General features: G+C 49.6%; 1 protein-coding gene across 6 annotated transcripts in view; it reads right to left on the minus strand.

The window, feature by feature from the left end:
- Window positions 1-27,611, minus strand: part of DEAF1 (DEAF1 transcription factor) — a 119,257-nt gene that overhangs the window by 88,038 nt on the left and 3,608 nt on the right. For all 6 annotated transcript variants that reach the window (XR_012727405.1, XR_012727404.1, XM_075326870.1 and 3 more), the window contains exons 2-6: window positions 25,700-25,788; window positions 11,079-11,208; window positions 4,472-4,618; window positions 3,151-3,290; window positions 2,626-2,691 (exon numbers count right to left, since the gene is read on the minus strand). Coding sequence is in view for 4 of the 6 variants with exons in the window: in XM_075326870.1 (XP_075182985.1) it covers window positions 2,626-2,691; window positions 3,151-3,290; window positions 4,472-4,618; window positions 11,079-11,208; window positions 25,700-25,788 (572 nt within the window). In the remaining 2 variants the exon portion in view is untranslated. The remainder of the gene's footprint in view (window positions 1-2,625; window positions 2,692-3,150; window positions 3,291-4,471; window positions 4,619-11,078; window positions 11,209-25,699; window positions 25,789-27,611) is intronic.

A 27,611-nucleotide genomic window follows, 5' to 3' on the forward strand; every position in this document is an offset into this window, starting at 1 on the left:
TAACTCCTCCGCACAATCCAGGAGGGTATATACAACGTGCGACCAAACAGTGCAATGTATATAGTACAAGCATATCTATAAGTGCACTTCTGCACTAGTGGGGTTAGCACCACAGGTGCTGCTTAACGCCTGTTGCAGCGATTGTGTGACTATCAGAATGCCAGGGTCTTCCACACTTGTCTCTGTATCGTACAGAAACTGACACTAATGGCTGCCGGCGTCCTGTGTAGACAAGGAAGCCGTGGGCGTGCCTGAGAAAGTGCGGGAATCCGGTTTCACAGTGCACACAGTGAGAGGGGTGGAGTATGCAAAACATACTCCAGCTCTCAGCGCTGCTGTGCTATGCAGCGTCACGCCCCTACCCTGACTGTCAGGCCTGTGGGCGGTAACGAAGGGAGACTAGGCCCAGAAGCCGGGGACTCGAGTTAATAAGCGCGGCCGGCATATCAGTGCTGGCCGGCGCGGAAGTCCCCGGCGCACCACAAATCCCAGCGGCGCCTTAAATAAAAACGGCAGCGGCGGTTAGCGCGGTAGTCACCCAATACACTAACACACCCAGCAACGCTGTGGTGTGCGATGGCACTAGTGCGGACAGCGCCGCTGTCCCTGGCGCACTAACACACCCAGCAGTGCTGCCGTGTGTCTGCGCGGTCCCCACAGGGACACCGAGTACCTCCATGTAGCAGGGCCATGTCCCTGAAGATACTCCGCTCCATGTCCAGCAGATACCAGGGGCTGTGGATGGAGCACGGTCTCTGTGCCTGGAGACCGATAGAATCCCACTTCACCCAGAGCCCTGTAAAAAGGGATGGGGAAGGAAGCAGCATGTGGGCTCCAGCCTCCGTACCCGCAATGGGTACCTCAACCTTAACAAACACCTCCGACATGAAGTGGGGTGAGAAGGGAGCATGCTGGGAGCCCTGTATGGGCCCTCTTTTCTTCCATCCGACATAGTCAGCAGCTGCTGCTGACTAAACAGTGGAGCTATGCGTGGATGTGTTGCCTCCTTCGCACAAAGCACAAAACTGGTGAGCAAGTGATCCCACTGGGGGTGTATAGCCAGAAGGGGAGGGGCCTTACACTTTTAAGTGTAATACTTTGTGTGGCCTCCGGAGGCAATAGCTATACACCCAATTGTCTGGGTCTCCCAATTAGGAGCGAAAAAGAAAAGATGCATAAGCGCACCTTACGCGTTTCGGACAAATAAATAAAAACAAGTCCTTAATCATAGGTCACCTATAATTAAGGACTTGTTTTTATTTATTGCCCAAAACGCATAAGGTGCGCTTATGCATCTTCTCTCAGTTTTTGGATCCGTTGGATTTTTAATACCTAATAAATTTTTGATATTTTAATATATTGGATTGTGGTGCTGGGTCCACCCTTCACTTCTTTTCAGCTATATACCAGCCTGGCCGGTCTGGAGGACCACGAGCACCTGCAAGTCCTGGAGCGCAGTTGCCTATGGTAAGCTGAAGTCTCATTACTTTTTTCTTAAGGTCATTAGACCTATCACAAGCACAAAGTAATTGGGAAAAGAAGATACATAAAGACACCAAGGGAGTGCTGATGAAAAACAACTGAAAAATTGAACTCCGCAGGGTCTTAAAGGGAAAGTGATGAAAACCAAGCAGAAGACATACATAGGATACCAAATACGCCAAGTAGGCATAATAGAAGGTCAGGCAGCAGTTTGTGACCTTCTATAGCCAGACACCACAGGACTGTGTCACCTGTGACTCATGCGTGACAGACATGCAATCACTTTCTGATTAGTGAAGGTCTGACTTCTGGGAACCCATCTATCATGGGAATGGAAGAGCTAAAGAGTTAATTCACCATTGTCGGCTCTTCAGGTTTTGTATCCTTGAATGAACGTTTGCCGCAGTTCCGCTGCACGGCATGAGGCACCTCTGTGCATGAAATACTGAAAAGGGACCACATCCACGAATTAAGCACTACGAATCCTTCATTCTCAGGACTAATAAGTGGTCTCAAAGACGAAACCCCCAAGGAAGAGAAAGTGATTGCATACCTTGGCAATATGTCATCACTTTACACAATCACTTTACAAGAAGAGAGTGTGGAATTCAAGGGTAGTGGCCAAAATGGCTAATGGTAAGAGAAGAGTAAAAGGGCTCGACTTCAAAAAAGAAAAGGTTCTAAAACGCTTGGTGGACCTAAAGAGGTTTTACAATTTTGTGAAACTCCCAGTTTCTCAGCTGCACTTTAAAAAAAAAAAAAAAAAAAAAAACAAAAAACATTCTGTGCTTTATGTCTCCTCCCTGGGTCTGACACTAAATCTTCAATGTGATATTGACAGCATTGCAGCCAATCAGCGAGCTCAGCAACTCTGCACAAATTAACGGCACAAGCCGCTCGGAAATGCTGAGGTCACACTGACTGTTGATGTGAGCGACAGAGACCTAGTGCTGGAGCAGGGGAGGGTGAGTAAAGCATAGTTGGTTTCTAAATTTCGGAATATGAAATGGACCTTAATTGAAGCATAAAATGAGGATGAAGGCGAGTTTCCAGGAGTAGTTCTTAATAATTATACATCGATCTCATTTAGGGGCTAAAAATGAAGGTTTCCTGCGTTCAGGTTCCAATCTCACCGGTCCTTACCAGGCTGAGGTCATCGCAGCAGGCGGCACAGGTACAGGAGGCAGCATGAGGGGTGAGCAGGCCATCCTGAAAACACAAGAGGATGAGCCCTCAGTCACCGTCATCATCTCACAAATCACTTTAAGAAAATAAAAACCCTTCCTGCAATGTCCTACAAAGCAGATGTAGTATGGAGCGCTACCATAAAAACAAGTCATCACCGATCCTCATGACAGTCCCATGAGGATGGCTCTGAGCCCCATGGCTGGTGATAACTTGCACTTATGGTAGAACCCTTTTAATGGAGTTGTTCAGCGCCACTCACTTCTGGTAATGATGTTGATGTTAAGACTTTACAAACCTGCCGAGAATTATGTATGATCAGCAGGGATCGCGCACATGTCCTACGATACTTGCCAGGTGTGCACGCCTCTTGTCAGGTACGTGGGGTTGGAAAGTTATCAGTATGTAGCTCCCATAAAAGAAGCGCCGCCAGACAACCCCTTTAAATATGGTTTGAGAATTAAAAGAGACTGACATATTTACCTGTATTAGACACTGCAGAGGTCTTCCTGCATAACGGATACTTCTCTTCCAGTCTTTGCTGCTCGCTCTGCCTGCAATGGCTTCAAACTCAGTCGGAGTGTACCAACCATCTGAATGCTTCACACAGCGTCCCCTGCCGCCTGTTAGATCACACATATACATAGCATGGGTATACTGTCAAGTGCTTTGGAGGCCCCCCCGAGATGACCAACAACTCATCAGGACCAAGTCTTAGCTCCACAACCGAAGTCCTTTAAAGGGAATTTGTCAGCAGGTTTTTGCAATGAGGTAGGAATAGAGACCCAGCTTCCAATGATGTATCACTGTCACGCTTGGAATGGGGGAATACCAGCCGAACAGGAGCGGTAAACCCTGTCTCTAGGGAAGGGGGGAGATGGTGACCCCTGGTGAAAGCTAACGCTGGCCACTGGCTCCCGTGATGTTCCTAAATAGCTTCCATAATTATGCGCCAATCAGGATACCTGAGCCCTGGCTGACCCTAGATAGTGAAGGGGCGGGATTAGCACTAGTCAACCCCACTAAGGACTAAAGAACACACAGGGAAAGGCAAGCAGAAAACTTATCTGCAAAATGACTTTGGGAGAATAACAGCAACATACAACGTGTGACGACAGGAGATTTCAAGCTGACTGCTTGCAATCTGAACAGCATAGGAGTAAACTATCACAGGAAACAAATGAAGGGGAAATGCAAAAAATATATAATATAATATAATATAATATAATATAATATAATATATATATATATATATATATATTATATATAGACACAGGAAGTGGGAATAAGGATTTGCAGCTGGACAGCCAAGATATCCGCAGTGTCCAAAGGGGGAGAGTTAACCCTAATAGGGAACATAAAATAGAACTGCATTCACACCAAAGAAAAAAAGCATGGAATATCAAGGAGCAGTTTGTGCAGCCAAACGCAGCAGCCTTCTGCACCTGGACACCACAGGGTTGTCTGTTAACCATGACTCACGTATGACAAATCACTTAGTATTCTGGGTGCAGCAGTTATGACACATTCAGACTTTTCTCTGCTTTAGATCTAGCAGAGCTCAGTTATTGAGCTGTGTATTACCCGCTCGCTATTCACTGCTGGGTCATGGTTGGACTAGCAAGCACAAGGCAGCTAGTCCAGTAGTGATAATCTCCGGGTGATAAAACACTGATTTTATTGAAACAGAAAAACACAGCGTAGTAAGTGACACATCACTGGAATCAGGGTCTCCAGATTCAACTATGGAACAGAAAAAATAAAATAAATAAAACTTGACTACGATCTTGAGTACATGATGTACCTGATCCTAAGCGGTTCTTGTATAGAAGTCCGCTGATATTACGACACCTCACGGGTAATTCGTTATCATAGGCCGAGGAATCCCAGCTGTATCTGGTGCCATCTTTCTCTGCTCCTGCGGACGGTGAGGTAGGTGACCCATCTGAGCCTATAGGAGAAAAAGAAGTAAACAGAAGTGTAGTGAACTTGAAAAAAAAAAAAAAAGGATCTGTAGTCTAGTGTATTTACTGACTTTTTATTTTCTTCCATTTTTAGCTCTGCTGAATAAAAATCTAAAATCTGCCTCATTACAGGGTGCTCTGTTCCACCGCCATGTTTTACACTGCAGCGCTGCTGGTCTACAAAGCTTCTGGTGGGGGTTATGCACAACAGTCTGAGCAGCTCAGCACACAATGGGCTGTCTTATAGGAAAAGCTGATATACGTTTGTGGTTAGTCAAAAAAACTGGACTGGATAACATTTATTTCTTTCAGCGGCCGGCACAGTGCCGCGGCTCAGTAGTGAGCACTGTTGCTTTACAGCGCTGGGGTACTGGGATAGAATCCCACCAGGGATGACATCTACAATAAGTTTGTATGTTCTCCCCGTGTTTGGGTGGGTTTCCTCCAGGTTTTCTGGTTTCTTCCCACACTTCAAAGACATACTGATAGGGAATTTAGATTGTGAGCCCCAATGGGGACAGGGATGATAATCTCTAAAGCGCTGTGGAATAATGGCGCTATATAAGTGAGTAAAATAAATAAAATTAAAAATTTCAACAATGAGTGAAATTTTACATTAACACTCACCAGTCAGTATCAAAATATAGGCTCACCATCCAAATAAACCTGTCCATGTTTTTGGAACATCAGAAGAAACCAGAGCAAATACAGAGAAAATATAAGCGTCTTGTAGATCTTGTCCTCAGTCGGATTCTAATCTACTTAAAGAACTGTTCATAGTCACTAAAACATCATTTGTGAGGATCGTGGGCGTTTAATCATCCATTAGACCCCGGCATAGAGTAACTAAGAATATAGTAAAAGAGCGCCACCTGCTGGAAAGAAAAAATACTGCAATATCAATGACTGCAGAATTCTTTACAGTTTTTTACTACAATATACTGTATATGGTAAAGGGAATAGTGTCCATCAAATCTACAACTTCTCCTGCAAAAATCAAAAAATCAAGCCCACACTTGTCTATGTCAGTGGAAAGCTAATAAAAAGATATAGCTCTTGGAAGAAAAAAAAAAAAGGAGTGGAAAAAAAAGATGCACACGGGTGCAGAAAAAAAACCGATAAAAATTGGCCAGTTGAAGGGGTTAAGACTTCACATGTAGGAGTTCCTGTAGGATTATGGATGTCTTTCAGGGGATGCTATAAAAGGTATCATCACTTTTGTAAAGTAAGAGTTGGGCGCAGATAAGGAACTAAGAGAAAAAAACAGCAAGGGAACCTGTCAGGTGTAATATGCAGCCAGAACCACGAGCAGTTCTTGGTGTATATTGCTAACTGTCTAACCGTCCCTGTATACACTAGCATAGATAAAGAGATCTTTAGAAAAAGGATTTCTAAAGATCCTTTATGATATGCTAATGAGCACAGGGACTAGTCCCAAGGGTGTTATGTCCCTGTGACTATTCCGCCCTCTTAGCATGTTAGTACACCCACAGGGGGCCCACATGGGTGTGCTAACATGCTAATGAATGCCCATTCCCCAGCGTCATGTCCGTTGTCACCGCCTCAGACACCGCGTTTAGGCTCAATGCGCATGATTAGAATGTCCCTGTCACTTCCGGTCATGCTCACTATGAAGCTGGGTGTACGCGTCCCGGCTTCAGAGAAGTCTACTGCGCATGACCGGATGTGCCGGGGACTTCTGATCATGCGCATTGAGCCTAAACCCAGCGTCTAAGGCGGTGACAACGGACATCACGCTGGGAAATGGGCATTCATTAGTATCTTAGCACACCCCTGTGGGCCCCCTGTGGGTGTGTTGCCATGCTAAGAGGGCGGAATAGTCAGGGCAAATAATCGTGTGACTAGTCCCTGCACTCATTAGCATATAATTATTATTATTATAGCGCCATTTATTTCATGGTGCTTTTCATATGGAAACGTGTATACATAATCATGAACAGTACAAGGCACAGACAGGTATAGGACGAGAGAGGTCCCTGCCCGCGAGGGCTCACAGTCTACAAGGGATGGGTGAGGATACAGTAGGTAAGGGTAGAGCTGGTTGTGCGGTGCTGTATCACACTGAGTGTTAATGCAGGTTGTAGGCTTGTTGGAAGAGGTGGTCTTCAGGTTCCTTTTGAAGCTTGTCAAGGTAGGCGAGAGTCTGATGTGTTGTGGCAGAGCATTCCAGAGTATGGGGGAGGCACGGGAGAAATCTTGGATGTGATTGTGGAAAGAGGAGATGAGAGGAGAACAGGGAAGGAGATCTTGTGAGGATCTGAGGTTGCGTGCAGGTAGGTACCGGGAGACTAGGTCACAGATGTAAGGAGGAGACAGGTTGTGGATGGCTTTGTAGGTCATGGTTAGGGTTTTGAACTAGAGTCGTTGGGCGATGGGAAGCCAGTGAAGGGATTGGCAGAGTGGAGAGGTCGGGGAGTAACGGGGGGACAAGTGGATTAGTCAGGCAGCATATCATAAAGACTCTTTAGATATACTTTTTATAAAGATCTCTTTTTCTATGCTACTAGATACAGGGACGGTTAGGCAGGGATTAGTAATATGCACCCAGAACTGCTCGTGGGTCTGGATGCATATTGCTCCTGACAGGTTCCCTTTAAAAATCTTTACATTTCTGCACTAATGTTTTTTGCCTGAAAAAAAAAAAAAACACTCAGTGTGAACATAACCTAATAAAAGACTGGGGCGTGTTAGGGTACAATAGTAGCTCTTAGGCGTCATTCTGACATCTGGGTATTGCGGTCCTAGAAGGGATGGACCGGCTGTAGATCTCCTGACCCGACCATGACAGCCTTGTAGGAACATATAAAGAACAAGACCAGTGAGAGATAAATATAAAACTTAACTTTTGTAAAATTACGTGAAATCTAAAAAATACAGTTCAGATTGCCCTATAGGCAGCCAGGGTACCGTATTCAACCCTATATCAGGTAGCCCCTGGGTGGTTACCACAAGGGGATAACAGTTATGTGTGTGAGGAATAATACTAAGTCTATTACTCAATGCAGTAACGGTGACCAAAAGGGGACAGTGGTCCTACAAACAATATACACAATGTCTATATCAGCCCCGTATCCATTAACAGCAGAGTATAGCTTATTACCTCTTTACTGATTATAAGGCACATCAAACACACAGAAAGAAAATTGGAATGGTCTCACCCGTTTAGATGATCCTCCAAGATTTTAGTCAGCATTTTCATACAGGAGGGGTCACGGCGAGGGCTGGAAGTCAGGTTTTAAATAAAGCTTACCCTAACAAAGCCCCTTTGACTCCCGTCCTTACAAGGACGGTCCACAGCTGAACCTATGTCCTCATATATAAACAGTCCCACATGCCTCCCGACGCGTTTCGTCACGGAAATGTGACTCCTCAGGGGACCGGGCATGAAAGAATTGCGGGCCAGATGTACTGTGGCACCTGCAGGGTCCCACCACCAAATGCTGCAAACTGTTAGCCCCAGAAATGGCAGCTTATGTATACACAAGCAGGGCCCAGCAGCCAATCCAAAGCGCCTCCACATAGGTGCACTTAATAAACATAATTGATCCATTAAAGATGAACTCACCGCCTCTTGTTTTCCCCTGATCGAGTCCCGCTGGATAACACGTGTCATGGCTTGTACCGCATCACGTGGTGCATTCAGCACCTCGTGATCAAAAACGTGATCCACTATATCATACGCAGATGCTGTATTGTATTGTACCAGCCACCCTTCAGCATGCGGCCATATCACGTGCAGCAAAAAAGCGATCTTAGGTATCTAGTTCCCCTAGATAGCAGGAAGGGGGAGGGGCAAGAAAAAAATCCATTATACTCAACAGATGTATAATGGGGCACCCAGTTCACAAAGTCACCACTCCTTACAATAAGGAAAAAACCATCCCTAAATCGATCATAGGGGTACCTAAGATCGCTTTTTTGCTGCACGTGATATGGCCGCATGCTGAAGGGTGGCTGGTAGTGGGTGGCCTTGTTCCTCCTGCCAGCCCCATTAGGTAAATTGGGGGCGGTATCTGTAAATCACAGCGTCCTTCGCGACTCAGCACTGACGCGACCGATCACGTGTAGAATCACGTAGGTGTTGTTTACATCACGTGATAAGGCTCAAACCTCCTTCCCTGTCTAACACCCCTACAATACAGCATCTGCGTATGATATAGTGGATCACGTTTTTGATCACGAGGTGCTGAATGCACCACGTGATGCGGTACAAGCCTCACTCTCATGTCCACAACCCGGATATGCGGTACACGCACCGGGCTTGCGGTGCATGAAGGAGAAAGGGACGCCATGACACGTGTTATCCAGCGGGACTCGATCAGGGGAAAACAAGAGGCGGTGAGTTCATCTTTAATGGATCAATTATGTTTATTAAGTGCACCTATGTGGAGGCGCTTTGGATTGGCTGCTGGGCCCTGCTTGTGTATACATAAGCTGCCATTTCTGGGGCTAACAGTTTGCAGCATTTGGTGGTGGGACCCTGCAGGTGCCACAGTACATCTGGCCCGCAATTCTTTCATGCCCGGTCCCCTGAGGAGTCACATTTCCGTGACGAAACGCGTCGGGAGGCATGTGGGACTGTTTATATATGAGGACATAGGTTCAGCTGTGGACCGTCCTTGTAAGGACGGGAGTCAAAGGGGCTTTGTTAGGGTAAGCTTTATTTAAAACCTGACTTCCAGCCCTCGCCGTGACCCCTCCTGTATGAAAATGCTGACTAAAATCTTGGAGGATCATCTAAACGGGTGAGACCATTCCAATTTTCTTTCTGTGTGTCTGATGTGCCTTATAATCAGTAAAGAGGTAATAAGCTATACTCTGCTGTTAATGGATACGGGGCTGATATAGACATTGTGTATATTGTTTGTAGGACCACTGTCCCCTTTTGGTCACCGTTACTGCATTGAGTAATAGACTTAGTATTATTCCTCACACACATAACTGTTATCCCCTTGTGGTAACCACCCAGGGGCTACCTGATATAGGGTTGAATACGGTACCCTGGCTGCCTATAGGGCAATCTGAACTGTATTTTTTAGATTTCACGTAATTTTACTGAAGTATAATTAAAAGTTAAGTTTTATATTTATCTCTCACTGGTGCTGTTTCTTGATCTAGATTGTGAGTATTGTCCCTATAGACTCACCAACTGGTGATTCTAATTGCTGAAGAACATATAAAGAAAGAAAATAATCCGTCACAACCTAATGGAGTAAATGCCGCAGCTGGAAAAAAAATGTGCAGCCAGCGCTCAGAGTCGAAGAGTCAAAATGTGGAGAAAGTAACTTTGCACGGAGATAGAGACATGTCTGGACCCCACAACCAGGCTCGGCACAGTGTCCGCTGTCAGGCCAGGCTCTGCATAGTGTCCGCTGTCAGTCCAGGCTCGGCACAGTGTCCGCTGTCAGTCCAGGCTCGGCACAGTGTCCGCTGTCAGTCCAGGCTCGGCACAGTGTCCGCTGTCAGTCCAGGCTCGGCACAGTGTCCGCTGTCAGTCCAGGCTCGGCACAGTGTCCGCTGTCAGTCCAGGCTCGGCACAGTGTCCGCTGTCAGTCCAGGCTCGGCACAGTGTCCGCTGTCAGTCCAGGCTCGGCACAGTGTCCGCTGTCAGTCCAGGCTCGGCACAGTGTCCGCTGTCAGTCCAGGCTCGGCACAGTGTCCGCTGTCAGTCCAGGCTCGGCACAGTGTCCGCTGTCAGTCCAGGCTCGGCATAGTGTCCGCTGTCAGTCCAGGCTCGGCATAGTGTCCGCTGTCAGTCCAGGCTCGGCATAGTGTCCGCTGTCAGTCCAGGCTCGGCATAGAGTCCGCTGTCAGTCCAGGCTCGGCACAGTGTCCGCTGTCAGTCCAGGCTCGGCACAGTGTCCGCTGTCAGTCCAGGCTCGGCACAGTGTCCGCTGTCAGTCCAGGCTCGGCACAGTGTCCGCTGTCAGTCCAGGCTCGGCATAGTGTCCGCTGTCAGTCCAGGCTCGGCACAGTGTCCGCTGTCAGTCCAGGCTCGGCACAGTGTCCGCTGTCAGTCCAGGCTCGGCATAGTGTCCGCTGTCAGTCCAGGCTCGGCATAGTGTCCGCTGTCAGACCAGGCTCGGCATAGTGTCCGCTGTCAGTCCAGGCTCGGCATAGTGTCCGCTGTCAGTCCAGGCTCGGCACAGTGTCCGCTGTCAGTCCAGGCTCGGCACAGTGTCCGCTGTCAGTCCAGGCTCGGCATATAGTGTCCGCTGTCAGTCCAGGCTCCTGATTGTGGGAGAAGTCACTTTCCTCCAGTATATGGGGCTGTCGGCTTTGGGTCAGGAGACCTATGGCCGGTCCATGCATGGATGTGTGAATGAGGCCTTAGTTTGGCAACATTAGTGCATTGATAAGCTCTGTATCATTGTATCCATCATGCAGAGCCCCGGATATGGCGACGAGTGTGATCAGTCCACTCACCTGGTGTCATGGAGGCTGTAGGCACCTTAATATTCTGGGTGTCCATGATGCTGCCATCGGTGTGCACCACAATCAGCGTGGCTTTCTCCGTGCTCAAGCTGTCCCCAATCTGTAGGGACGCCCTCTCCGCCTGCAATAAAGATAATGGTGGTCTCGTAAAGTACAGATGTGTCACAGACACGACAGTCGGGGTGCAGCTGGGGGTCTCCTGACCTGAAGTCACCATAAAGGCCTAAGAGACCCACGGCCGCTCCATGGTCTGTACTTGGCACAAAAGCTCCCACAGCAGACACTTAGATTTTTGGAACATCCCTTCCTCAGAAGAAGCGGTGCAGAGAGGAGACAGATTTGGCACAATTTTCTACACTTTTTAATAGCTTGGATGTACGAGTTCCATTAATGCCCCTTTAAAACACGCTGTGACACGTAAACCTTGCTCTTTATAAGTGCAATATTTTTTGTGCCGTTTTTTCCCTTTGCCGTCAATGGAGACAAAGTTTTTTCATATTTGACAAATGCATCAGAGGTGTCGAAAAAAAAACAAACATTTTTTTCAATAACTGAAAAAATAAAAAGTATTAATGTCATGTTTAAATAATATTTTCTTTTTCGCTCCTAATTGGGAGACCCAGACAATTGGGTGTATAGCTATTGCCTCCGGAGGCCACACAAAGTATTACACTTAAAAGTGTAAGGCCCCTCCCCTTCTGGCTATACACCCCCAGTGGGATCACTGGCTCACCAGTTTTGTGCTTTGTGCGAAGGAGGCAACACATCCACGCATAGCTCCACTGTTTAGTCAGCAGCAGCTGCTGACTATGTCGGATGGAAGAAAAGAGGGCCCATACAGGGCTCCCAGCATGCTCCCTTCTCACCCCACTTCATGTCGGAGGTGTTTGTTAAGGTTGAGGTACCCATTGCGGGTACGGAGGCTGGAGCCCACATGCTGCTTCCTTCCCCATCCCTTTTTACAGGGCTCTGGGTGAAGTGGGATTCTATCGGTCTCCAGGCACTGAGACCGTGCTCCATCCACAGCCCCTGGTATCTGCTGGACATGGAGCGGAGTATCTTCAGGGACATGGCCCTGCTACATGGAGGTACTCTGTGTCCCTGTGGGGACCGCGCAGACACACGGCAGCACTGCTGGGTGTGTTAGTGCGCCAGGGACAGCGGCGCTGTCCGCACTAGTGCCATCGCACACCACAGCGTTGCTGGGTGTGTTAGTGTATTGGGTGACTACTGCGCTAACCGCCACTGCCACTTTTATTTAAGGCGCCGCTGGGATTTGTGGTGCGCCGGGGACTTCCGCGCCGGCCAGCACTGATATGCCGGCCGCGCTTATTAACTCGAGTCCCCGGCTTCTGGGCCTAGTCTCCCTTCGTTACCGCCCACAGGCCTGACAGTCAGGGTAGGGGCGTGACGCTGCATAGCACAGCAGCGCTGAGAGCTGGAGTATGTTTTGCATACTCCACCCCTCTCACTGTGTGCACTGTGAAACCGGATTCCCGCACTTTCTCAGGCACGCCCACGGCTTCCTTCTCTACAAGGACGCCGGCAGCCATTAGTGTCAGTTTCTGTACGATACAGAGACAAGTGTGGAAGACCCTGGCATTCTGATAGTCACACAATCGCTGCAACAGGCGTTAAGCAGCACCTGTGGTGCTAACCCCACTAGTGCAGAAGTGCACTTATAGATATGCTTGTACTATATACATTGCACTGTTTGGTCGCACGTTGTATATACCCTCCTGGATTGTGCGGAGGAGTTATCAGCATATTCTCTGTGTAAAACAAAGGTGCAGAACCACATGTTTTTCTATGCAGCCGGTACAGCATGTACGGCTATACGGCCGGCAGGTTACATAGACCCCCATTATGTCTAACTCAGCCGGAGTCTCTGCTAATGGCCAGAGGATGAGGACGGTGTCTGCAGTATTTACTGACAGATTTTCTGAGACTATGGCTATGATACTAGAAGCCTAGCAGTCCGGACATGTCTCTCACAACATGGGCACTGTTGAATCCATTGATCCATGGCCCCCCTCAGTGTGAACAACTAACAGCTCCGGGAATGTCACACGCATCCCAGAGTCACGGCTCTGCACAGACGTCAGTCCCAGACAGCCTAAGCGGGCTCACTATGAGCGGCCCTCGGTTTCTTCAGGGTCCTAGCAGAAGGACTCTCTGTGTAATGAGGCGGAAGTAGCGGCTCAGGATTCTGATCCTGAGACCGCTCTCAATCTGGATACACCTAATGGTGACGCCATAGTGAATAATCTTATAGCGTCCATCAATAGAATGTTGGTTATTTCTCACCCAGCTCCTCCAGTGGAGGAGTCAGCTTCACGTATTTTTCTGGACCACTCTGCCTTCAGAGAGGCAGTCCAGGAACACCACACTTATCCAGATATGCGCTTCTCCAAACGGCTTAGGATACACATTATCCCTGCCCCCTGACGTGGTCAAGGACTGGACCCAGTGTCCCAAGCGGCATCCTCCAATCTCCAGGCTTGTAGCTAGATCCATAGTTGCAGTGGGAGATGGAGCTGCACTTAAAGATGCCACTGACAGACAGATGGATCTCTGGTCTAAATCCATCTATGAGACTGTCGGCGCACCGTTGGCCCCAGCAGTCTCATCCTTTTGGCACTCCAAGCTATTTCAGCTTGTCTTACACAGATTGACACGGTTACACGTACATCTGTGCCGCAGGTGGCATCCTTAACCTCTCAAATGTCTGCATTTGTTTCTTACGCGATTCAGGTGGCCCTAGACTCTGCGAACCGTACGGCAGTAGCCTACGCTGCTCCGTGTTTTTAAGCAGAGCCTGGTCTGCTCGTTAAGTGAATGGAAGGCAGATTCTGCTTCCAAAAAAGGTTGCTTAACCAGTTGCCTTTTTCTGCTGACCGACTGTTTGGTGAGCGTTTGGATGTAACCATTAAACAGTCCAGGGGTAAGGATTCATCCTTTCCTCAGCCCGGACACAACAAACCCCAACAGAGCAGGAGGCAGTCGTGGTTTCGGTCTTTTCGAGGCTCGGGCAGGTCCCATTTTTCCTCGTCCAATGTGGACTCAAAAGGATCAGAGGAGCTCAGATTCTTGGCGGGCTCAGTCACGCCCAAAAAAGAGACAGTCTGAAAACCCGCTTCCAAGGCGGCTTCCTCATGACTTGCGGCCTCCTCTCTCCGCATCCTCGGTCGGTAGCAGGCTCACCCGCCTTGGCGATATTTAGCTGCCATAGGTCAATGACCGTTGGGTGTGAGACATTCTGTCTCACGGGTACAGGATAGAGCTCACTTCTCGTCCTCCAACTCGATTCTTCAGAACTTCTCCACCTCCCGGCCGAGCCGCTGCTCTTCTGCAAACAGGGTGCACTCTATAGGCAGAAAGAGTGATGACCCCCGTTCCTCTTCAGGAACAAGGTCACGGTTTCTACCCCAAATTATTTGCGGTGCCTATAAGACCGGGCCGTTCCGTCCCGTTCTGGATCTAAAACTGCTCAGCAAGCTCGTGGACACCAGGCGGTTCCGGATGGAATCCCTCCGCCATGTCATCGCCTCAATGTCCCAAGGAGATTTCCTAGCATCATTAGGCATCAAGGATGCTTATCCACACGTGCCGATTGATCCAGAGCACTAGCGTTTCTACGCTTCGTTATAGCAGACGAACACCTTCTGTTCGTAGCTCTACCTTCCGGCTAGCGACAGTCCCACTGGTCTTCGCCAAGGTCAGGGCAGCAGTAGTCACAGTCCTGCACTCTCAGGGTCACTCTGTGATCCCATATTTAGACGATCTACTTGTCAAGGCACTCTCTTAGGAAACATGCCGACACTGCCCGAACGTTGCGCTGGAGACTCTCTAGAGTTTTGGGTGGATCATCAACTTTTTGAAGTCAGATCCGACCCCGACCCTATCGCTAGCATATCTAGGCATGGAGTTTCATACTCTCTCAGCGATAGTGAAGCTTCCGCTAGACAAACAGCATTCACTACGGGCTGCAATCTCTTCTTTAAGAACCAGTCGCACACATTGAGACGCCTCATGCACTTCCTACGTAAGATGGTAGCAATGGAGGCAGTTCTTTTCGCGCAGTTTCATCTGCGTCCACTACAATGTGACATTCTCCGCCAATGGGACGGGGAGTCGACCTCCCTCAACAGAGTCGTCTTTCTTTCTCAGGCGGCCAAGGAATCTCTACGGTGGTGGCTTCTTCCCACCTCATGGTCAAAAAGAAGGTCCTTCCTATCCCCATCCTGGGCGATAGTTACGACAGACGCGAGTCTATCAGGGTGGGGAGCAGTTTTTCTCCACCACAGCGCTCAGGGTACGTGGACTCAGCAAGAGTCCACCCTTCAGATCAATGTTCTTGAACACAGAGCAGTGTATCTTGCCCTACAAACCTTCCAACAGCAGCTGGACAGCAAGCAAATCCGACTTCAGTCGGACAACTCCACAGCGGTGGCATACATCAACCACCAAGGAAGAACACGCAACCGGCAAGCCTTCCAGGAAGTCCGGCAGGTTCTGATGTGGGTGGAAGACACGGCATCCACCATATCCACAGTTCACATCCCAGGCGTGGAAAACTAGGAAGCTGACTTCCTAAGTCGCCGGGGTGTGGCCGAAAGGGTATGGTCTCTTCACCCGGACGGGTTTCAGGAGATCTGGCGCCGCTGACAGAGGCCGGACGTCGATCTAATGGCGTCACGGCACAACAACAATGTGCCAGCTTCATGGCACGGTTTCACAATCATCGAGCTCTGGCGGCAGATGCCTTAGTTCAGCATTGGTCGCAGTTCCAGCTACCTTATGTGCCACCTCTGGCATTGTTGCCCAGAGTGCTGCGCTAGATCAGGACCGACTGCGGCCGCGCCATCCTCGTCGCTACAGATTGGCCGAGGATGTTGTGGTTCCCGGTTCTGTGGTGCCTCACGGTAGGCTAACCGGGGGCACTACCAGACCAATCAGACTGGCTGTCTCAAGGGCCATTCTTCCATTTGAATTCTACGGCCCTCAACCTGATGGTGTGGCATTGAGTCCTGGAACCTAGTGTCGTCAGGATTACCTCAGGACGTGGTTGCCACCATGAGACAGGCTAGCATACCAACGTCCGCCAAGATTGACCACAGGACGTGGAAGATATTCTTATCTCGGTGCTCGGCGCAGGGTGTTTCTCCCTGGCCGGTTGCATCGTCTATGTTTCCTTCCTTCCTGCAATCTAGGTTGGAAAAAGGGTTGTCGCTCAGTTCCCTTTAGGGACAAGTCTCAGCGCTATCTGTATTTTTTCAGAAACGACTTCCTCAGGTACGCACGTTCCTACGGGGAGTTTGTCGTCTCAGCACTCCGTACAAGCGGCCGTTAGAGCCCTGGGATCTGAACAAGGTTCTAATTGCTCTCCAGATGCCGCCTTTCGAGCCTTTGAAAGAGGTCTCCCTTCCCGCTTTTCTCGGGAAGTGGCCTTCTAGTAACGGTCTCGTCTCTTAGGAGAGTTTCCGAGCTAGCAACGCTCTCATACAAATCTCCCTTCCTGGTCCTTCACCAGGACAGGGTAGTTCTGCGTCCGATTCCGGAATTTCTCCCTAAGGTGGTATCCCACTTTCATATCAATCAGGATATCACCTCACCTTCTTTGTGTCCTCGTCCAGTCCATCAATTTCAGAAGGATTTGCATCTGTTGGTTCTGGTGAGAGCACTCAGGTTCTACTTCCCGCATGGCGCTCCTGCGCCACCCGGATGCACTCTTTGTCCTTGTCGCTGGTCGGCGTAAACAGTCGCAAGCTTCTGAATCCACCCTGGCTCGGGGGATCGAGGAACCAATTCTTGAAACCTACAGTTCTACTGGGCTTCTGGTTCTCTCAAGGCTGAAGGCCCATTCTACCAGAGCCGTGGGTGCATCCTGGGCATTACGGCACCAGGCTACGGCTCAGCAGGTGTGTCAGGCACCTACCTGATTGAGTCTGCATACTTTTACCAAGCATTTTCAGGTGCATACCTACGCCTCGGCAGACGCCAGCCTAGGTAGATAAGTCCTTCAGGCGGCGATTGCCCACCTGTAGGAAAGGGCTGTTTGACGGCCCTATCACGAGGTATTCTTTTACCCACCCAGGGACTGCTTTTGGACGTCCCAATTGTCTGGGTCTCCCAATTAGGAGCGAAAAAGAAGAAGGGAATTTTGTTTACTTACCGTAAATTCCTTTTCTTCTAGCTCCAATTGGGAGACCCAGCACCCGCCCTGTTTTCTCGGGGTTTTTCTGTTTTTTCGGGTACACATGTTGTTCATGTGGTATGGTTCAGTTCTCCGATGTTTCCTCGGATTGAATTGGTCTTTAAACCAGTTATTGGCTTTCCTCCTTCTTGCTTTGGCACTAAAACTGGTGAGCCAGTGATCCCACTGGGGGTGTATAGCCAGAAGGGGAGGGGCCTTACACTTTTAAGTGTAATACTTTGTGTGGCCTCCGGAGGCAATAGCTATACACCCAATTGTCTGGGTCTCCCAATTGGAGCTAGAAGAAAAGGAATTTACGGTAAGTAAACAAAATTCCCTTCATTTGTTTATCATTGAGAAAAAAAAAAAAAAAAAAAATTATATATATATATATATATATATATATATATATATATATATATATATATATATATATATATATATATATATATATATATATATATATATATATATATATATATATATATAATATATTATATAAAAAATAGTTTGATATTTTACACTCTTAAACACTAGGAGGAGCAGCTGCTGAAATCCTACTGTAGAACTGGCTCACATTACAACTGCAGTAAAAGTGGGCAGAATCTGCTCTCCTTGTGTGTGATGTCACCTCCGGATCCCAATCTGGGGGGTTCCAAAAGGGTAAGGGAAGATGAAGTTTAGGGTCACAGTGCGGAGCGATTTTGTTGGTGGCTGCAAAGTGATCCTAATGTCTTAAGTGTCACTAAGGCCAACTGCATAGTGTTCCACCGTATCCCAATGCCCCACTGGCCGTATCCCAATGCCCCACTGGCCGTATCCCAATGCCCCACTGGCCGTATCCCAATGCCCCACTGGCCGTATCCCAATGCCCCACTGGCCGTATCCCAATGTATCTCGCGCCCCCATATACTGTGCTGCCGGCCGGGATTGTAGGTCCGAAAGGACATGCGGCAAGGAGGGGTGATTTGAGTGCAGTGCCACTCATGCTGCAGATGTCATGCTCCGCTCACTGCTCCCAGACGCATGAACTCACCTCAGACGTGCGCCCCCGGAAGCCTGTCCTGTCAGTGATTACTGAACATAGCAGCGGAGGCCCGAGGTGAGCACGCGCGGAAGGGGGGGGGGGGGGTGAGTAAAGTGGGGTGAGCGGCAGAGTGGGGAGCAGCACGCCAGGATCAGTTACGGTTCAATCACCGCTGCCCGACACCGATACTCACCCCATCCATCGCGCCAGGTGACAGGGGGAAAGTGGAGCACACAGCATACACTGTGAGCTCCACAAAGATGGCGCTGATCTCCCTCTGCTGTGATCTGGACAGCCCAGGGGGCGCGTCCAGATGACAGCAAATGCTGTTTCTGTGTTAAGTATAGGGGTTGGAGCCCGACAACGGTCTTCTGTGCACAAGGGGCTGCCATAAATGCGGTGAGTAATTGTCGTTACACACAGCAAATCCAAGATGGCAGCCCCCAGTGTTTCAGTAAAACTAGAATTAAATAAAAACTAAATAAACAGTGAATTTAATTTTGTATTAAAAATACTTGATTTCATGATCCCTATTAATACAAAGAAGGGAATTTTGTTTACTTACCGTAAATTCCTTTTCTTCTAGCTCCAATTGGGAGACCCAGACAATTGGGTGTATAGCTACTGCCTCCGGAGGCCACACAAAGCATTACACTTAAAAGTGTAAGGCCCCTCCCCTTCTGCCTATACACCCCCCGTGGGATCACGGGTTCCTCAGTTTTAGTGCCAAAGCAAGAAGGAGGAAAGCCAATAACCGGTTTAAGAACAAATTCAATCCGAAGGAACATCGGAGAACCGAAACCAGTCAACATGAACAACATGTGTACCCGAACCAACAAAAATCCCTAAGCAAACAGGGCGGGTGCTGGGTCTCCCAATTGGAGCTAGAAGAAAAGGAATTTACGGTAAGTAAACAAAATTCCCTTCTTCTTTGTCGCTCCTAATTGGGAGACCCAGACAATTGGGACGTCCAAAAGCAGTCCCTGGGTGGGTATAATAACCCCTCGTGATAGGACCGTAAAAACAGCCCTACCCTACAGGTGGGCCGTCGCCGCCTGAAGGACTTGTCTACCTAGGCTGGCGTCCGCCGAAGCGTAGGTATGCACTTGATAGTGTTTGGTAAAAGTGTGCAGACTCGACCAGGTAGTCGCCTGGCACACCTGCTGAGCCGTAGCCTGGTGTCGTAATGCCTAGGACGCACCCACAGCTCTGGTAGAATGGGCCTTCAGCCCTGAGGGAACCGGAAGCCGAGCAGAACGGTAGGCTTCAAGAATTGGTTCCTTGATCCACCGAGCTAGGGTGGATTTGGAAGCTTGCGACCCTTTGCACTGACCAGCGACAAGGACAAAGAGTGCATCCGAGCGGTGCAGGGGCGCCGTGCGGGAAATGTAGATCCTGAGCGCTCTCACGAGATCCAACAATGCAAATCCTTTTCACATTGATGAACTGGATGAGGGCACAAGGAAGGCAAGGAGATATCCTGATTAAGATGAAACGGGGATACCACCTTAGGGAGAAACTCCGGAATAGGTCGCAAGACCACCTTGTCCTGGTGAATCACCAGGAAGGGAGATTTGCATGACAGCGCTGCTAGCTCGGACACTCTCCGGAGAGACGTGACCGCTACTAGAAAGGCCACTTTCTGTGAAAGGCGAGAAAGGGAAACATCCCTCATAGGCTCGAAAGGCGGCTTCTGAAGAACAATTAGAACCCTGTTCCGATCCCAGGGCTCTAACGGCCGCTTGTAAGGAGGGACGATATGACAGACCCCTTGCAGGAACGTGCGTCCCTGAGGAAGTCGTGCTAGGCGCTTCTGAAAAAATACAGATAGCGCTGAGACTTGCCCCTTGAGGGAGCTGAGCGACAAACCTTTTTCCAACCCGGATTGCAGGAAGGAAAGAAAAGTAGGCAAACTAAATGGCCAGGGAGAGACTCCCTGAGCAGAGCACCAAGACAAGAATATTTTCCACGTCCTGTGGTATATCTTGGTGGAGGTAGGTTGTCTGGCCTGTCTCATGGTGGCAATGACCTCTTGAGACAATCCTGAACCCGCTAGGATCCAGGACTCAATGGCCACACAGTCAGGTTCAGGGCCGCAGAATTCTGATGGAAAAATGGCCCTTGAGACAGCAAGTCTGGTCGGTCTGGTAGTGCCCACGGTTGGCCTACCGCGAGGTGCCACAGATCCGGGTACCACGACCTCCTTGGCCAGTCTGGTGCGACGAGGATGGCGCGGCGGCAGTCGGACCTGATCTTGCGCAGCACTCTGGGCAACAGAGCCAGAGGTGGAAACATATAAGGAAGCCGGAACTGCGACCAATCTTGAACTAAGGCGTCTGCCGCCAGAGCTCGGTGATCGTGAGACCATGCCATGAAAACTGGGACCTTGTTGTTGTGCCGAGACGCCATTAGGTGGACGTCCGGCATCCCCCAGCGGCGACAGATCTCTTGAAACACGTCCGGGTGAAGAGACCATTCCCCTGCGTCCATACCCTGGCGACTGAGGAAGTCTGCTTCCCAGTTATCCACGCCTGGGATGTGAACTGCGGATATGGTGGAAGCCGTGTCTTCCACCACGTCAGAATCCGCCGGACTTCCTGGAAGGCTTGCCGACTGCGAATTCCTCCTTGGTGGTTGATGTATGCCACCGCTGTGGAGTTGTTCGACTGAATACGGATCTGCTTGCCTTCCAGCCACTGCTGGAAGGCTTGTAGAGCAAGATACAGTGCTCTGATCTCCAGAACGTTGATCTGAAGAGTGGACTCTTGCTGAGTCCACATACCTTGAGCCCTGTGGTGGAGAAAGACTGCTCCCCACCCTGACAGATTCGCATCTGTCGTCACTACCGCCCAGGAGGGGGGTAGGAAGGATTTCCCTTTCGACAATGAGGTGGGAAGCAGCCACCATCGAAGAGAATCCTTGGCCGCCTGAGAGAGAGAGACGTTGCTGTCGAGGGACCTCGACCTCCCGTCCCATTGGCGGAGAATGTCCCATTGTAGTGGACGCAGATGAAACTGCGCGAAAGGGAGTGCCCCTATTGCTGCCACCATCTTCCCTAGGAAGTGCATGAGGCGTCTCAAGGGGTGTGACTGACCGTAAAGGAGAGATTGCACCCCTGTCTGCAATGAACGCTATTTGACAAGCGGAAGCTTCACTACCGCTGAGAGAGTATGAAACTCCATGCCAAGATATGTTATCGACTGGGTCGGGGTTAGATTCGACTTGGAAAAGTTGATGATCCCCCCGAAACCCTGGAGGGCCTCCAGCGCCACGTTCAGGCTGTGTTGGCATGCCTCTTGAGAAGGCGCCTCGACCAGCAGATCGTCTAAGTAAGGGATCACGGAGTGTCCCTGAGAGTGTAGGAATGCAACTACAGCTGCCATGACTTTGGTGAAGACCCGTGGGGCTGTCGCCAGACCAAAAGGCAGGGCTACGAACTGAAGGTGTTCGTCTCCTATAACGAAGCGTAGAAAACGCTGATGCTCTGGAGCAATCGGTACGTGGAGATAAGCATCCTTGCTGTCTATCGATGCTAGGAAATCTCCTTGAGACATTGCGGCGATGACGGATCGGAGGGATTCCATCCGGAACCGTCTGGTTCCCACGTGGTTGTTGAGAAGCATTAGGTCCCGAACGGGACGGAAAGACCCGTCCTTTTTTGGTACCACAAACAAATTGGAGTAAAAACCGTGACCTTGCTCTTGAAGAGGAACAGGGATCACCACTCCTTCCGCCTTTAGAGTGCACACCGCCTGCAGGAGAGCATCGGCTCGGTCGGGAGGCGGAGACGTTCTGAAGAATCGAGGTGGAGGACGAGAACTGAACTCTATCCTGTACCCGTGAGACAGAATGTCTCGCACCCAACGGTCTTGGACCTGTGGCAGCCAAATGTCGCCAAAGCGGGAGAGCCTGCCACCGACCGAGGATGCGGAGGGAGGAGACCGGAAGTCATGAGGAAGCCGCCTTGGTAGCGGGTCTTCCGGCTGTCTTTTTTGGGCGTGACTGAGCCCGCCAAGAATCTGAACTCCTCTGATCCTTTTGAGTCCTTTTGGACGAGGATAATTGGGACCTGCCCGAACCTCGAAAGGACCGAAACCCCGACTGTCCCATCCTCTGTTGGGGTTTGTCTTGTCTGGGCTGAGGTAAGGATGAATCCTTACCCTTGGACTGTTTTATGATTTCATCCAAGCGCTCACCAAAACAGCCGGTCACCAGAAAATGGCAAACTGGTTAAACATTTTTTGGAAGCAGAATCTGCTTTCCATTCCCTTTGCGTAAAACCACGGAGTTAGCAGATGCCACTGCCGTACGGCTCGTAGAGTCCAGGACAGCATTAATCGCGTAAGACGCCAATGCAGACATTTGAGAGGTTAAGGATGCCACCTGCGGAACAGATGTACGTGTGACCGTGTCAATCTGTGCAAGACCAGCTGAAATAGCTTGGAGTGCCCATACGGCTGCGAATGCAGGAGCAAACGACGCGCCGATAGCCTCATAGATGGATTTCAACCAGAGCTCCATCTGTCTGTCAGTGGCATCTTTAAGTGCAGCCCCATCCTCCACTGCAACTATGGATCTAGCCGCAAGCCTGGAGATAGGGGGATCCACCTTGGGACACTGGGTCCAGCTCTTGACCACATCAGGAGGAAAGGGATAACGTGTATCCTTAAGCCGTTTGGAGAAACGCTTATCTGGATAAGCGTGGTGTTTCTGGACTGACTCTCTAAAGACAGAATGGTCCAGAAAAATACTTAATTTCCGCTTGGGAAATCTGAAATGGAATTTCTCCTGTGAAGCTGACTCCTCCACTTGAGGAGCTGGGGGAGAAATATCCAACATTTTATTGATGGACGCGATAAGATTGTTCACTATGGCGTCACCATCAGGAGTATCTCGGGATCAGAATCCTGATCAGCTATTTCCGGCTCATCACACAGAGAATCCTCCTGCTGAGAGCCTGACCAGTGATATGATGTAGGGGGCCGCTCATAGCGAGCTCTCTTAGGCTGTCTGGGACTGTCGTTTGTGTCAGAGCCGTCACCCTGGAATGCATGGGACACCTCCGGAGCCCGGAGCTGTTCCAAATGAGGGGGACCAGGGGACAGTGATTCAACCGTGCCCATGGTCTGCGTTACTGGTCTAGACTGCAAAGTTTCTAGGATTTTAGTCATAGTCACGGATAATCTATCAGCAAAGCTGCAAACTCTGTCCCCGTCACCTGGACAGTATTCACAGGTGGTTCTCCCTGGGTCACCTCTAGCAGAGGCCCCGGCCGAACAAGTGCCACAGGGGCTGAGCACTGCACACAATGGGGGTCAGTGGAACCTGCCGGTAGAGTAGCCCCACATGCGGTACAGGCAGCATAGAAAGCCTGTGCCTTGGCACCCTTGGTTTTGCGGACGACATGCTGTTGTCTCAGAGCAATCCAAGAGGGTATATAGTGAAGAATTACCAGCGCCAGTACAGTGCAATGTATAGCATAAAAATACAAATGAACACTGCAGCACAAGTGGGGTAGGCACCAGAGGTGTCGCTTACTGCCCACTGAAAGCGGGTGTGTGGTCGCTAGAATCCCGTGCCTGGGTCTCCCATAACTTGTCTCCCCTTCTCCAGCTCAAACAGCACGTCAGGAATGGCTGCCGGCGTTCAGTGAAGAGGGGCGGACCGTGGGCGTGCCTCAGACGAAGAGCGGGAAACCAGCGTCTCACTGTGTTCAGTGTGAGGGCTGGAGTATGTAAAGTAAACTCCAGCCCTCGGCGCTGACGTTCTGCACAGCGTCCCGCCCCCACTCTGACTGGCAGGCCTGGGGGCGGGAACGAAACGAACTAGGCCGGAAAAAGCCGGGGACTGTAGTAGTAAGCGCGGCCGTCAAATATGCACGGCGAGCGCGGAAGTCCCCGGCGAACCACAAGTCCCAGCCGCGCCGCAGTTAAAACTGACAACAGCGGCCGGCGCGACCGTTTCCAAACCATTAACTCCTTCAGCTAGCTGAAGATAGTGTGGCACACGCGCACAGCGCTATTGTCCCGGGCGCACTAACACACCCAGCAATGCTGCTGTGTGTGTGCGCGATTTGCACGGGGACACAGAGTACCTTAATGTAGCAGGGCCATGTCCCTGACGATACTCAGCTCCATGTCCAGCAGATCCCAGGGGCTGTGGATGGAGCACGGTCTCAGTGCCTGGAGACCGGTAAAATCCCACTTCACCCAGAGCCCTAAGGGGGATGGGGAAGGATGCAGCATGTGGGCTCCAGCCTCCGTACCCGCAATGGGTACCTCAACCTTAACAAACACCGCCGACAAAGAGTGGGGTGAGAAGGGAGCATGCTGGGGGCCCTAGTATGGGCCCTCTTTTCTTCCATCCGACATAGTCAGCAGCTGCTGCTGACTAAACAGTGGAGCTATGCGTGGATGTCAGCCTCCTTCGCACAAAGCTTGAAAACTGAGGAGCCCGTGATCCCACGGGGGGTGTATAGGCAGAAGGGGAGGGGCCTTACACTTTTAAGTGTAATGCTTTGTGTGGCCTCCGGAGGCAGTAGCTATACACCCAATTGTCTGGGTCTCCCAATCAGGAGCGACAAAGAAAATAAAAAAAACGCGACACATTCCTTTAACTCTACATTGTGCTGCTCTTCTGTTGTTCCTCCTGGAAATTCATTAGAAAATTGATAACTATGTGTTGCCACTCCCCTTTCCCCATTCTGCTATTGCTGATTGGACAATAACTGAGCGTCCATGGACACACCCACAACCAGTAACGCCCAGTTGTCAATTCATTTCAAAATTTCCCGTAGGAATAACAGAGGAACGGTACAATGCAGACTTATAAGATGTTCCAGAACCATTATATTATGGAGAATAGTTGCTATGATAGACAACATCAACAATGGTGACAGATGCTCTTTAAAGCAGATATGTCACCAGATTGTACAATAAAAACTTCAGATATTATTAAATAGATCGCTTAGACCTAATGAGGCTGGTGTATTTATATTGAAAATTTAGGTCAGTATCCTGATACTACGGTGACTTCAGCTATAGAATAAAATCTCTCATCAGTCTGTGTTTCCAGTCTCAAACTACCCAGGATAACTGACAGCTGCAGCTTGTACTGCGCAGTGTGAGATCACAGCAGGGAGGAGGAACACTGAGGAGTTGGGTAGGCAGAAATTAAAGGTAAACTTCCAAAGTAAAAATAGCAGCCTCATCAGGTCTAATAGATCTCTGTAGTATGCTGTATAGTGTGAAATCTGGGGACAGTAATCTTTTCTCCTGGTTTTCTTCCCGGCTGTGCATTCTGGGAGTGTGCAGAAGTCAATAGACAAATCGATGAGTTTTCTGATTTGATCGTAGGTTTAATCGTTCATTTATAATACAAAATACTCACAAGTACATGATCCGTAAGAGCGGCGGTGCTGGCCACAGACGTGGTGAAGACGTTCTCCCCGGGAGCGCCCACACTGGACACCGTGACCTCTGCAAGGAGAAAAGGACACAGGATACAGAGGATAATTCACCTATAAATGGCAGAGAATGAGCGACGGCTACTACTGCCCCTCTGTACGGACAAGGACAGGCAGGATGCGCTGCTAGGACCGAGCGTGACCACTGCGGTCAGTAATCTACTGGCTGCACATACTGGTGAGTGATCCATAGTATCAGCCATCGATATCAGATCAGTGGGGGTCCGACACCCGGCTCCACCACCGGTCTACTGATAGCTGCTGCGGCTGGATGTAAGCCGTGTACGGAGCGAGCACCATAGCGCCTCACACTGTAGTGGCCACTGCCGGGTACTGCACTTTATCTCACATTTACCGGTGACTCAAGGCTACAGCAGAACGCTCCAACCTCTGCATTTTTCCTGAGATCCTAGCTTGCATAATTGATCAGGCAATGGATGTGTCTGGAGGGCGGGCTGCTATACGCAGGGTTCCCCAACAGATCACGGTTTCAGGATTTTCTTACCATCACCTATGCAATATTAAGGAAATCCTGCAAACACACACTGTTGGTGGCTTCAGGACTGGAGTTGGGGGGAAACACTGATACTTGCCAACCTGTCAATCACAGACTGACTCCTCCCCCTGGACTCCTCGTACCAGTACAGTCTGTCACACACTGACTCCTCCCCCTAGTATAGTCTATCACAGGCTGACTCCTCCCCCTGGACTCCTTGCACTAGTACAGTGTCAGTGACTCCGCCCTCTTCATGCCTCGCACCAGTACAGTGTCAATCACACAGACTCCTCCCCCTAGTTCTGTCAATCACAGTGACTCCGCCCCCTGGACCCCTCACACCAGTACAGTCTGTCAATGACAGACTGACTCAGCCCCGTAGTAGTGTCAATCACACAGTGACTCCGCCCCCTGGACTCCTCACACCAGTACAGTCTGTCAATCACAAACTGACTCCGCCCCCTGGACTCCTCACACCAGTAGTCTGTCAGAGTGTCAGCGCTCTCCATACACAGTGGATGCTGGATGTGTTACACAGACGGCACTCGATTGCAGGCGTGTAACCCCCAGATGTCACTGTTATTTGTGACACCTGCATTTAGGAAGTTAGAAATAGGGGAGGTGCCCATTTTGAAGCCTTTGTTTGCCCTCCAATTTCCTGAAACATGATTTTGGGGTGTTGATGCCAATAACATGGCAGCTGGGAGGATCCACAGAAGGCTGCCGTACAGGAGACGTGATATACAGGGTTACAGTGCAGCGATCAAGGGCAGGTCCAAGACCCCTAATGGTACGAATATATTTTTGTATAATTACTTTACATTTTATTTGTTTAATTTAAATTAAACATTCCTATCACACCCTTTTTCACTGGAACAATTTTGTGTGGTGAAATAAAGTCTACACACCCCTGATCAAATGCCAGGCTTTTGCCATATAAAATTTCCTTCCATGAAGAATCATTTCAGATCTATTTCCGCCTATAATGTCACCCATTATTTGTATAAATCAACGAAAACCTTTTGTGGGTGAAAAACGAAAAAGAAATAATGTAATTGCATAATTATGCACGCCCTTAAACTAATACTTGGTTAAAGTTCCCATTGAATTTATAAGATTTATGATTTATAAGTTCAGTCTTTTTGGGTAGGTGTCTATCAGTATGGCACATCTGGAATTGACAATCTTTGCCCACTCTTCCAAATCTTTCAGATGGTGATGACATCTCCTCTGTACAGCGCCCTCTTCTGGTCTCCCACAGGTGTTCAGGTCTGGGATCTTGCTCTGCCATTCCAAAACTCTGGTCTTCTGGTGAAGCCATTCTTTTTGTTGATTTGGAG

Source organism: Anomaloglossus baeobatrachus, chromosome 10 (genome assembly GCF_048569485.1).
Source record: "Anomaloglossus baeobatrachus isolate aAnoBae1 chromosome 10, aAnoBae1.hap1, whole genome shotgun sequence".
NCBI lineage: Eukaryota > Metazoa > Chordata > Amphibia > Anura > Aromobatidae > Anomaloglossus > Anomaloglossus baeobatrachus.